This window comes from Rhinopithecus roxellana, chromosome 5 (genome assembly GCF_007565055.1).
Source record: "Rhinopithecus roxellana isolate Shanxi Qingling chromosome 5, ASM756505v1, whole genome shotgun sequence".
Taxonomy (NCBI): domain Eukaryota; kingdom Metazoa; phylum Chordata; class Mammalia; order Primates; family Cercopithecidae; genus Rhinopithecus; species Rhinopithecus roxellana.
The window spans coordinates 89,038,869-89,052,475 of record NC_044553.1 but is presented as its reverse complement, the minus strand read 5'-3'; the positions used below and the strand labels follow the sequence as shown (position 1 = coordinate 89,052,475).

The 13,607-nt window shown below is 41.0% G+C and overlaps 1 protein-coding gene across 14 annotated transcripts in view; it reads left to right on the top strand.

The window, feature by feature from the left end:
* SYNE2 (spectrin repeat containing nuclear envelope protein 2) overlaps nucleotides 1-13,607 on the top strand; it is a 392,481-nt gene that overhangs the window by 153,835 nt on the left and 225,039 nt on the right. For all 14 annotated transcript variants that reach the window (XM_030929921.1, XM_030929916.1, XM_030929913.1 and 11 more), the window contains 5 exons: nucleotides 646-803; nucleotides 2,016-2,163; nucleotides 2,776-3,386; nucleotides 7,152-7,331; nucleotides 9,598-9,748. In XM_030929921.1, the coding sequence (XP_030785781.1) occupies nucleotides 646-803; nucleotides 2,016-2,163; nucleotides 2,776-3,386; nucleotides 7,152-7,331; nucleotides 9,598-9,748 (1,248 nt within the window). The remainder of the gene's footprint in view (nucleotides 1-645; nucleotides 804-2,015; nucleotides 2,164-2,775; nucleotides 3,387-7,151; nucleotides 7,332-9,597; nucleotides 9,749-13,607) is intronic.

Here is a 13,607-nt window from a genome sequence, read left to right as displayed (position 1 = left end):
TTTTCGTCACAATTAAGAAACTGTCTTGAGACGTTTCTCCAGTGACTGAATAATGAGTTGGTTAGAAAAACCATACTAATCTTTGGGTAAAGTGAAGAACAAATTATACTGCTGATTGCTGATCTGTCAGTAGTATTGTATAGCAATGCCTACTAAAAAAAAAGAATCAAGATAAGGAGCTGGAATAGTATAGAATTATAGATGTTAATTATAAACCATAAATTAATTTCATTCACTTCTTATTTATATAGAAACAGTTTTGGTTCACTCTAGTTTTCTTTTAGTTTAGAAGGTAACAAAGATTTCCTATCCAGAGAAAACATAATATCTGCTCTTACATGTATCTGTATTTTTCTGAATTGTATTCTGGGTAATTATCTTAGGGGAACGGAGTTTGGGTACCTTTGAGAGCTGCCTTGTCGACTCCCTTGACTTCATTGAACGAGTCCTCTGAGAGCACAGTTAACGTCATTGTTCCCTAAAGGATAGTTGACTTGTAGATGGTTGGAAAATATTTTTAAACACATTTCCATGTGAAACATTGTGTTTGCCTCCACAGTTGGTGAATGTCTCATGTTTTAAGAACAGAATAATTGTGCCTGTTAACCCCATTAGCTGATAAATTGATTAATGTGTTCCATCTAGGTCATAAAAAATGAAACTGATGCTTGCTGGAAAGAGTTTGAAATTATTTCATTGAAGTTAGAAAATCATGTGAGTGACATAAAGAAGCCTTATATAGTTAAGGAAAGAGACACACTAAAGGAAAGAGAAAGAGAGCTTCAGATGACTCTTAATACCAGGTAAAATTCTGAGATCTATTAACTATGAATCTAATAAACTCACTAAATCCAGTAATGCCATTTTAAGCAAGACTATTGCTATACTAAGTATGTTATTTTATTTGGATGTCACAACAGTAGGAGAGGCTACCATTATGATTGCATTTTACTGATAAGGAAACTGATACTCAGAGAGGTTAAATATTAATAATATAACCAGGCCATGAGGCTACCTAGAAACTTGGTAGAACTTAAGGTCTGCCAAGGTTCAAAGTCCACAGTCTTTCCACTGTCTCTTTTGGGCATGAATTTGACCAAGCCACATAAACTCTGTGGGCATTGATCTCTCCATTTCTGAAATGAGAGTGTTATTAGGACCTTGTATACATAGCATATGTACCCCCAGCATATATTCCTATATATATAGGAAAAAACTGAGGCTCAGAGTCTATATATTACTTACCTATGGTCCCACATTTCAATTTCTTATCAGTGGAGCCTATTCTTTGGACCCCATTATATTTGTAATATGGAAATTTAACAAATTATTCCATAATTAAAATGATTATGAGGTTTCTTAGTTGTCAAGGTGAAGTTAAGTTACAATTCTGTTTTATTTCAAAAGAGAGAGAAAGGCTTAGTATGTTTTACAATTTTCCATTCAGTGTGGTATATATTACCCTGCTAAGAATACTTTGGGGCCAGGCACGGTGGCTCCTGCCCGTAATCCCAGCACTTTGGGAGGCCAAGGCAGGCGGATCACTTGAGGTCAGGAGTTCGAGACCAGCCTGGCCAACAGGGTGAAACACTGTCTCTCCTAAAAATACAAAAAGAAAAAAAAAAAAAAAGAATACTTGGGTATTGGGATGCTTTTTGGAGTGAAAGGAGAAATCATTAATTATACCAAAACAGCTGGAGTTGTCTGGCGCAGTGGGTAATTTTTAACCTAGCTCTGCTGCCTCTCACTAAATAAATGTATGTTGAATGAATGAATGAATAAATGGATAGATGGATGAGCATATATGAAAGAATACTTGGATATAGCAACCCATTCATTCTTTGGCATTTTGAATCAATGGGTTTAGGTATTAATGTGATGATATGTATATATCATTGTATATCTATTTATTGGATAATTATTTTCTGTTCTTAGTTCAGTAATTGTGTTAATCAGTTTTATAGGATATATTTCTGCTGTGTTTCCCCCTTATATCTGGTTTACCTTGCACCCAGAATGGAATCTTTAGAGACAGCACTGCAGCTTGTGTTACCTGTAGAGAAGGCATCACTTCTTCTCTGTGGCTCCAACCTGCCTCTCCATAAAATGGCCATCCAGGGATTTCATCTCATTGATGCTGATGGCATTTATCAACACCTAAGGGTAAGTATATAAGTTCTCACAGTGATTTACAGAATAATCAAGTCTTCTGAGATTTATAAATCTTTATGGATTTTTAATTATTCGTCATAGCATAGATTAAGAGTATAAGTCACGACAAATTTTTTTCAGTAATTTAGACTTGTTTTTTATTTCTTAACTCTCTAATTCCTTACAAATTTGGAGGTAGGTACCGTGGAGTACATAATGAGGTATTTTCTTTGAATTCAAAATGAAACCTTGTTTATGAATGCCTTCTTCAGTAACTGAATTCCTAAATATACTAGACTCATGCTTTAATGCCATATTCTACTGTTTTCTTATTCTAAATGCCATCTTAAATAAAAATATTTGTTTATTTTTCAGATTATAAAATTGTTTTCTGAACAGTTTAATATCTAATTATTTGCTTTGAAGCAATAGATGTATGTGCTTGTTTTCTTTTTGGGATTGAAACATCAGCTGGGACATCTGATCATTTGTAATTAAAATGTTTCCTTAGGTAGAAACTGTCACCTTTTGTTAAACCCAAAAGCATTTTTCTAGATCAAATCTAGTCATGCAGTTTGGGGCTGGTTTCTCTCAGTTTTTTAGCTTTTCTTATCTTTATTTTAGAATATCCAAGATTCTACTGCAAAACAGATTGAAATATGTAACCGCTTAGAAGAGCCAGGCAACTTTATATTAAAGGAATTACACCCATTTGATCTGCATGCAATGCAGAATATTATACTGAAGTACAAAACACAATTTGAAGAAATGAACCACAAGGTGCAGAGGAGTGAAGATACTCTGAAAGCTCTGGAAGACTTTTTGGCATCTCTCAGAATAGCTAAACTCTCTGCTGAGCCCTTTGTAGACCTTTCAGCCTCAGATACACAGGTGGCACAAGAAAATACTTTGACAGTGAAAAATAAAGAGGGAGAAATTCATCTGATGAAAGACAAGGCCAAACATTTGGATAAACGTCTGAAGATGCTTGATATGAGCTTTAAAGATGCTGAATTGGGTGAAGACACCTCCTGTGAAAACCTTCTTGATGCTTTATCAGTAAAGTTACCTGAGACACATGGCTATGGGGTACAGGAGGAACTCACTGAGGAAAACAGATTACTAGAGGCTTGTATCTTCAAAAATAATGAACTCCGTAAAAATATTCAAGATGTGCAGAGTCAAATCAATAAAATTGGTCTTAAGGATCCTACTGTTCCAGCTGTGAAACATCGGTAAGTCTTGTCCATCCATTTCCATCCAAGATGACTAGCACTTTTCTGTATTTTCACCTCTATTAGGTGAAAGATACTCTTCCTATGTCTTTCTGCTTCTATTCCATCCCACTGTATTCAGTATTCAGCATTCTTTTCTGTAGACTTTTCAGGCAAACTTCTTTTTTGTTGGTATTGTACCTGTACAAAACGTGGCATAATTTTTCTTTCCTCTTTAAAGTGTATCTTATGAACAAAGGAGTGGTGGAGTCAGATATGCATGAAGTACTGCACATGAGTTACTACCGATTCCCGTGTACTTCTGTGTGTTTACTGTGGAGTTCTCCTCAGGACGGATGACTGGCAGACTCCATGCATGTGATATTAATGAAACCAGTGGTGGAAGATGCATGTGCCACATCTTGCCCCTGCTTCTTTCTTAGTTATTTGGTCTCCTTCTCCTCCCGGCAGGATTAGGGTGGGAACTGAGTGGAAGGGCAGGAGACTGAATTTAAGAGGCAATCTAAAGTTCGTGTTGATTCTGGCGATGGAGCAGAGTTGCAGTAGACTGAGGTTGGCAGCCTTCTGTATACCTGCTGCCATTTTAATTCCAGCATTTGGAGTAGGGCCTTCAAATTCCAAAAGCTAAAATGTTATCAAGAGTCGCTTTTGTGGAATTCTTGCTCTCTGCTCTCCCCTCTGCTCCCCTTCGCTCCCCTCTGCTCCCCTCCCCTCCCCTCCCCTCGCCTCCTCTCTCCTCCTTTCTTTCAATGGAGTCTTGCTCTGTCACCAGGCTAGAGTGCAGTGGCATGATCTTGGCTCACTGCAACTTCCCAGGTTCAAGTGATTCCCCTGCCTCAGCCTCTCAAGTAGCTGGGACTACAGGTATGTGCCACCACGTCCGGCTAATTTTTTTTTTTTTTGTATTTTAGTAGAGACGGGGTTTCACCATGTTGGCCAGGATGGTCTCAATCTCCTGACCTCATGATCTACCTGCCTCAACCTCTAAAGTGCTGGGATTACAGGTGTGAGCCACTGTTGTGTTTTTTTGTTTGTTTGTTTGTTTGTTTTTGAGACAGAGCCTTGCCCAAGCTGGGGCGCAGTGGTACAATTTCGGCTCACTACAACCTCTGCCTCCCAGGTTTAGGCGATTCTCCTACCTCAGCCCCACTAGTAGCTGGGATTATAGGCATGCACCACCATGCCTGGCTAATTTTTCTATTTTTAGTAGAGACGGGGTTTTACCATGTTGACCAGGCTGGTCTTGAACTCCTGACCTCAGGTGATCCACCCCCTTTGACCTCCCAAAGTGCTGCGATTACAGGCGTGAGCCTGGCCTCTTCCTCTTACGTACCTGGCCTCTTCCCCCCTTTCTAAATCTGTCTCACTTTCTATCTCCTCCTCTGCCCACCTTTAGTTCCTCAGGCTCAGTGGTCTCTCAAGAGTCTTTAGATGACCAAGCCCTCAGTGTAGCCAAGTGTGCCTTTCTCTCTGAAATGCCCCACACCGTCAGGCTCAATGAAACTTTCATTCTTAGGGAATCCCACCACTGCATGCGATTGTACCACTGCCCTCCATCCTGGGTGACACAGTAAGACCCTCTCTCAAAGAAAAGAAAGAAAGACAGAAAGAAAGAAAAAGAAATTCTATTTAAGGAAGGTGGAGGGGATTGCTACTGAACAGGATAATCAGGGAGGGTCTCACTGAGAGGGTGGCCTTGGCATCAGAGGAGAGGAAAGAGCAAGCCACTCGAACCTGAAGGAATAACCTTCTAGGCAGAGAGAGCAGTAGGTATGAAGGTCGGTTGTGTTTTTAGAGAAAAGGCAGGGAGGTGAAGAGGTGCAGTAGTGAGGGGGAGATGTAGCTTAGCTCATGCAGGAACTTTTAGGCTGTTTGATGACTTTGGCTTGTTCTTCGAGTGACATGGGACGTCATTGCAGGGTTCTAAGCAGAGGGAAATGTGTTGGTTTTCATCATAACCTGTTGTGTCTGGCTGATGTGTTGAAAATAGACTGTAGGAGTTGAGAGAAGACATGGGAAGTCTGGTTTGACCTATTGTCGTAATCCCTGGTAGGGATGAAGCTGGCATGACCCAGTGGTAATGTGGTAGAAAGTGTTGAGATTCTGTATATAGTTTGAAGATAGAGAACTGATGATTTATTGACACATGGACATGGGGTATAAAGAGGTATTGGGGTCAAGAATGCTTCCAACAAACATTGGAATCTTCCTCTGGGTTCAGGTGCTCTTGCCTCTCATTGTCCGTTGTGTCAATGGTAACTTGAGCAGTTGAGTAAGAACTGAGTTACCATTAACTGAGATGAAAAAGACTAAAGTTTATCAGTCTTGGATGAAATTTTTCAGTATTGAATGAAAGATTGGGTGTGCTCAGTTTTAGAAATGATATATTCAAGATATACTAGACATTCAAGCAGCAATATCAGTAAGACACCTAAAAATAGATGGCATTAGGAATCAGGAGAGAGGTCTGGGCTAGAGGTGTATATTTGAGTGTTTTCATCATTTTACAAGGCTGTTTAAAGCTATGAGATTGGATGAAATTTCTGAGGGGCGTAAGTTTAGATAAACAAGAGAAGAGGTCCAAGTTGGATCCACACTCTGGGCACTCCGTATTGAGGGATCGGGGAGATGAGGGGGAGACAGCTGAAGAAACTGAGAACGGAGAGGCCAGTATAGTAGGAGGAAAATCAAGAGACTTGTGGGGCTACCTGAAGAAGGCATCTCAACAAGGAGGAAATGACCAAATATCAGATGTTGCTGATTAGTGAAGTGAGGTGAAGATTGAGAGTGGAACAGGGATTTTGCAATGTGGAGGCCAGCTGTTATAGTAGGCAGTAGAGAATGAAAACCTTATGGGAGTGAATTGAAGAGAAAATTGGAGGCTAGGAAGTAGAGGCTGTGAGCAGTTTAGCAATTTAGATTTAGATGAATGGTGTTAATCCCTTCAGTATTACTTTATCCTTAAATAACTCCTTTTTGATTGGGAGAGCTTTTTGTACATAAAGGAGAAGTGCAAGATTTCCCTTGTCTTTTCCTTTCTCCTTGGCCACCCCATCCTTAGGATCCTGCAGTTCTTGGTCATTCACCTTCTCCTCTTCTCCCATATCATGCTGTCTTCCTCCTACATAAGCACACATATGCGCTTTGTCTCTCTTTCCTCTCGTGTGTGTATACACCTTTTACAAGTGTGTTCATCACAGAAACATGTTACTGCTAATGGTTTTGTATATTTATTGTATTTATTTAAAGCACCAAATTAATATTCTGGAAATGCAGCCAGGCACAGTAGCTCACACCTGTAATCCCAGCACTTTGGGAAGCTGAGCCAGGAGGATTGCTTGAGTCCAGGAGTTTGAGACAAGCCTGGGCAACATAGTGAGACCCCATCTCTACAAAAAATAAAAAATTAGCCAGGCGTGGTGGTGTGCATGTGTGGTACCAGCTATTCGGGAGACTGAGGTGGGAGGATCACTTGAGCCTAGGAGGTTGAGGCTGCAGTGAGCTGAGATTGTGCCACTGCACTCAGCATAGGTGACAAAGCGAGACAAGCAAAACAAAATAAGACCAAAAAAAAAAAAAAAAAAAATCAGAAAAATTCTGGAAATGCAAAGAACCCCCCCCCAACTCTGTAACAGGAATGTGTAATTTTGGCATTAACCTCGTGAGGACAAATTAAGGTTACTGTGCCTCCCCAGGTTACCCATATTTGTGTTGAATCGGTGGTTAACAGTTGGCTATCAAACTTTTTTCTCATTCATAATCAAGGAAAAAATCATTAATCAGACTGGATAAGGTTCTAGATGAATATGAAGAAGAGAAGAGACATTTACAAGGAATGGCTAATTCTCTTCCACACTTCAAAGACGGCAGAGAAAAAACCGTGAATCAACAGTGCCAAAATACAGTACTCTTGTGGGAGAATACCAAAGCCTTGGTCACCGAATGGTAAGGAAAAAAAGAATCCCTCTTGAATCTGAAAAATTGTCTGTAGCACAATTAACTTTTTCAAACTTCTGGGTTGAAAACACATCTCCGTGGACCCAAATGAGAGCAAACATAAGGATTTCCCACTGGAGTTCACAGGGCCAGTGTCTGGGACAAGACCTAGAATTGTAGATTATAGCCAGAGTGCAGCAAAGAGGTTCTCCATGAAGCATAACACGTACACAATACGGTGTGTTTATGCTTGTTACCATCCCAACTGGGTTGGTTTCCTGTTGCTGTAAATCACCAAGCAAATCACCACCGACTTAGTGGCTTAAAAAGAACATGGATTTATTACCTTATGCTTCTGGAGGTCAGAAGTGGTAAAATAGGCTGCGTGAGGTGGCTCACACCTGTAATCCCAGCACTTCGTGAGGCTGAAGTGAGAGGATTGCTTGAGCCTACATGTTTGAGACCAGCCTGGCCAACATGGTGAAACCCCATCTCTACAAAACATAAAAAAATTGGCCAGACATGGTAGCTCATGCCTGTAATCCCAACACTTTGGGAGGCTGGGGTGGCCGGATCACTTGAGGTCAGGAGTTCGAGACCAGCCTGGCCAATATGGCAAAACCCCATCTCTAAAAAAATATAAAAAAATTAACCTGCATGCTTGCAGGTGCCTGTAATCCCAGCTACTCAGGAGGCTGAGGTGGGAACATCACTTGAGCCTGGGAGATTGAGGTTTCAGTGAACCAAGATAGTACCACTGTACTTCAGAGCGAGACCCTGTCTCAAAAAAAAAAAAAAAAAAAAAAAAAAAAAAAAAAAAAATCAAGCTGTGTTCCTTCTGGAGGCGCTAGGCAAGATTCATTTCCTTGCCTTTTCTGTATTCTAGAGGCTTCCTGCTACATTCCTTGGCCTGTGTCCCCCTCCTCCATCTTTAAAGCAGCAGTGCAGCATCTTCAAATCTCTCTCTGCCCTCTGTTCTGTCATCACGTCTCCTTTGACACCTCTCCCTACCTCCCTACCAGAAGGACCCTTATGATTACACCAGGCCCACACGGGCAATCCTGGATAATCTCTGTAGTTTAAGATCCTTAGCTTAATCACTTCTGCAAAGTCCCTTTTGCCTTGTGAGGTAACCTGTAAGGCAACATTCACAAGATCCAGGGATTAGGCCCAGGTATCTTTGGGAATTGGGAGCATTACTTTACCCCACGCACCTACTTGAATGGGAGATGTTGCCTGTCAATAACTGCTGTGTTTCCCGCAGAGTTGGGGCTAGTTGCAAAAATTTTCGTAATCTTCAGAATTCCACTGGGGTACACCTCCTGTTTCCTACTGGAACCTGAGTGTACAGGCGTCAAGATGAACCCTGTATGTGGTATTTGATCTAGTCTACCCTCTGACTTTACTGAGGAAAGAATTGAGATTCAAAGAGGCTAAAGTAACTTATCCAGAGGCTCAGACTAAGCAGTGCCCAGCTGTAGTAGAAACCAGGTGTCCTAACTGCCACATTGTCTCATTGCCTTACATTTTAAAAAGGATTAAATCCAGAATGAATAGAATAGATATATAAAAGGCCAGGCATGGTGGTTCACACCTATATATAATTCCAGCACTTTGGGAGGCCAAGGCAGGCGGATCACCTGAGGTCAGGAGTTCAAGACCAGCCTGGCCAACATGATAAAACCCCGTCTGTACTAAAAATACAAAAATTAGCCAGGCATGGTGGCATTTGCTTGTAATCCCAGCTACTCGGGAGGCTGAGGCAGGAGAATTGCTTGAATCCAGGAGGCGGAGGTTGCAGTGAGTCAAGATCGTACCCCTGCACTCCAGTCTGGGTGAGAGAGCGAGACTCTGTCTCAAAAAAAAAAAAAAGAATAGCTATAGAAACAACCTGTGACTTGCTGAATTGATACTGAAATAATCTGCCAGAGTTACGTTAAGGCGGCTCTGTTTTCCGAGATGTCTTTTGGTTAATGATGAAATTGAGATGCTGATTCCTTAGGGTGATGAATCCTGTGTTTCTTTCTAGACCTTACATCTGGTAACTTTTTAATGTTCACCTGGTGACAGTACTAATCAGAGATTATGCCATCTATTTGCCAGATATATTGATGTGCCATCATTCTTAGGTTAAATTGGCAAAACATATTAAGAACCACATCAAGAGGAAAAGTCCTTTATGCCTTATTCATCATTTATGTGGTATACTTGCAAAGAGAAAGAATGGTTTTGCTATTTTTGGACATTTAGCTATTGTATATTTTTCTATTCATAGTCTTGAACAATGTGAAAGAGTTTTGGAACTCTTAAAACAATATCAGAATTTTAAAAACATCTTGACAACTTTGATTCAAAAAGAAGAGAGTGTCATCTCCCTGCAGGCTTCGTACATGGGAAAGGAGAACCTGAAGAAAAGGATAGCAGAGGTGAGTCCAGCTTCCGTTAGAAAAAAACTGCACAGCGACCTCACTGACAGGCCTGGTAGTAAAGAGATATAGATTAAGTCATTTTGAAACTTCATTTAAAAGAAGTTACTAGTGACCCTATTTTACCGGGTATCTAAAAATGTGTTGCATTTTATCACCAGGGCTGGAAAAAAGAAACAGTCGCCAAGTTGGTGGTGGGTCTCTTCTATCTGGGCTTTGATGTCGGGGCTGTGTTTCTGTTCACACCTGCTGCCGCCTCTGTGAGGCTGTAACAGCCTTTGCACTGACTTTCTGTTTACAAGGAACCTGACCCTGCATTGCAGGCTTGACGGAAGATGGTGGGAAAATCCTCTCTGTTGTTAGTGGAGTAAGGAAAAATTAGCTTTTATTTACTCATTTTCTGTGAAGATGTGCAAGCTTATTGCCACGTTCCTCCATCTGTGTTTATATTCTAAGAAGAGTAATATTTTTGGACACTAGGTGTCATTATTTTCTATGGTTTTATGTGGTTATCAACCAGAGTGGCAGAAGAATGGAATAGTTAGAAAAGAATATACTACACTGCACTCTGTGACTCTACACCAGAAGTTTCTTTCTTCTCCTCCCGTCCCCACCTCTCCCCTCCTCTCCCTGCAATTCTGCCTCAGCCTTTCAAGTAGCTGGGATTACAGGTGGGCAACACCACGCCCAGCTAATTTTTGTATTTTTAGTAGAGACAGGGTTTTGCCGTGTTGCCCAGGCTGGTCTCAAACTCCTGACCTCAGGTGATCTGCCGGCCTCTGCTTCCCAAATTGCTGGGATTACAGGCATGAGTCACCACGCCTGGCCTTTTTCTATTGATTTTATAAGTACTAAGCTAAAGTGTTGTAAAGGTGTCAAAAGTATGTGAAATGTAGTTTGCTTGATATACTTGGAGGTTGGAAAGCAATTTTATTAAACTTTCCAGTTGTTAAGAGCAGCATCAGTGAAAGCTTAAATAGGACAATTTAGTCCTTATCTAGAACTATTAACCCTGAAGCTCAAGTGACACCCAGAATGTCAGGAATGACCCTTGTCTGGGACCCACTTTCTCAGGCTTAGTTTCTTAGAGCTGGCCAGTCGAAAGCAGCCCTATTTAGATACCAGCTGTACAATATATGACTGTAGCTGGTTTCTTGTCAGACTTAAAGCTGTCAAGACCATAAGCAGATAGTCACAGTTGCTTAGATGTAACCTGTCTGGTTCCCTCTGGTAGAGGCAGCTTTTGGGTTTGGCTGGTCTTGGGATCTAGAAGGGTCCTGTCCTCATTCAGTAGATTTAAAGAGCTCTGCTTTCCTAGGTTCTTAGAGACTCCAGCATGTTCAGCCTTACCAGATCCTCTTGGGCTTGTGTCCCAGTTCGCATAGCCACCCTTCTGCCGTGTCCCCGATAGCAGTCTCCTACCTTGTACTCTTGTTTTAGGATCAAGGTCTCTGCCTTACTCAACAGACCCTGAGACCCTCCCTTGTATGCTGACCAGATATCTAGTCCCTCTTGACTTGCATCTTTTCTTGTTCATGCAAATCCTCCTCACTTCTGGCGCCCTTCCTCAGCCCTGTTTTGATGAGTGTCAGTTATGATGCCCCATGCTGCGTGTGGCCTGTCTGCTGCTCTTCCCGCTACCCCATAACTCTATAACCTTATAACTATAAACTATACTTTCTAGATAAGTTATTTATCTGACTAATAAACTTCTCGTCACCTCCAGGGAGCTGACTCCTCTCCTGGGTGAGTCTCCCTAATCGGAATCTAGGCCCAGGTCTTGGCCTTTCTGCCATCATTACCTCCTCTGTGGCCTCTGTCCTCAGCTATATTTGGCAGCCCCAAGTCCAGAGCCTCCCCAGAAAGTCAATCTCTGTGGGTATGGAGGGAGTCCATCCAACCAGGTGAAGGAGGGCCTGAGAGTCTAAATGTGTTTCTCTTAAAAAATGTCCTTCAGTCTTTCTGTTTGAGGCTAACTGTATTTCGGCTTTAATGATTACCTTGAAGTCGTTTCTAGCCTTTTGAGATTCTGTAGCACAAATGGCCTTGCTTCTTATTGGCTTCTCTGCACCCTCCCCACTATCCCATCTCCTTCTAGACCAAGGTTTCAGCTTTAGTTTTAGTGAGTCAGTTACTCATTCTTCAGCTTTCCAGCTTCCCAGCTTCTCACCTTCCACCTGAGAGTATTCTCATCCTCTGTTCTCTGTGTGCTTGTTGGTTTGTACCATTTTAAATTCCTTTCTGTTGTTAAAGTAGCATGTGAGGAGGAAAGAGAGACAAACATATATTTAATCCACCATGTTAAACTTGTTATTTCGCTGTTTCAATCACTGCATAAAACTGCCTGCCCTGAAGACGTATTTGAAGTATGTATATAGCAGAAGTAAAAATTAATGAACTCTGCTTTGTCTGTACTCCTTACTCAACTGCAAAAGGTATTTTTAAGATTAATAAAAAATAATTATAACTACCTTAAAGAAACAACAGCGCCGGGCGCGGTGGCTCAAGCCTGTAATCCCAGCACTTTAGGAGGCCGAGACAGGCAGATCACGAGGTCAGGAGATCAAAACCATCCTGGCTAACACGGTGAAACCCCATCTCTACAAAACAACATACAAAAAACTAGCCGGGCGAGGTGGTGGGCGCCTGTAGTCCCAGCTACTCGGGAGGCTGAGGCAGGAGAATGGCGTAAACCCAGCAGGCGGAGCTTGCAGTGAGCTGGGATCGCGCCACTGTACTCCATCCAGCCCGGGTGATAGAGCGAGACTCCGTCTCAAAAAAAAAAAAAAAGAAACAACAATCCCGGCTTTCCTTATTTTATTAAGATGAGAATTGTACCTCTAGTATATGGGTACTTGTATGTTTGCTGAAATAATCTTTTATTTTGTATGAAAGATATGGAAGTTTTAATACACTAATATTTAATTCTTTAGTCAGGGTTTTTAAAAACTGTCTAAAAAAAGCAGATTTTAGTACTAATTATTAACATAACTTTCAGTTAATTTTGTGATGACACAGGTACTGTCTTCACAAACAGTCCATTTCTGTAGCATAGATCTTTATCCTGGAGCTTTGCAGCAGTGCCTGGAATATGATACCACTGAGAACTTTTGTCCTTCAAAACTGTGGTAACCTGGATGTTTATCTAGGATATGGTGACAAAGTTCTACTCTCTTTAATGAAAGACAGAAGTGCAAAATGTTAGACTAGAAGGCTGGAATGTCAGGAGACTATTAAAGTTTGGAAATGTCAAAGTGGGCCTAGTTCCCTTTATTTTACTCCTTCCATTCGCTGTAAAACAAAACCCATAGTTCTGCCAATGCTAAAATTACACTCTCTTGCCCTTTCTTTTCTCATCACCCTGTGGAAGCTTGTGCTAGTTTAACAAGAAAGTTCTTTGCAGGCAAAAAAAATTTAGTTTGTTCAGTTAAATGAAGTATATCAAATGAAAATTTTTTTATTTAATTGAACAAACATTTTTGCTTAAAAATTTTTTTCCTCAATAAATTTTTTTTTTTTGGTATATTTAGGGAGTACAAGTGCAAGTTTCTTTTTTTAAAATTTTTAAAATTTTATTTTGTTATACTTTAAGTTCTAGGGTACATGTGCACAACGTGCAGGTTTGTTACATATGTATACATGTTCCATGTTGGTGTCCTGTACCCATTAACTCGTCATTTACATTAGGTATATCTCCTAATGCTATCCTCCCCCCTTCCCCCCACCCCATGACAGGCCCCGGTGTGTGATGTTCCCCTTCCTGTGTCCAAGTGATCTCATTGTTCAATTCCCACCTATGAGTGAGAACATGTGGGTTTGGTTTTCTGTCCTTGTGATAGTTTGCTGAGAATGATGGTTT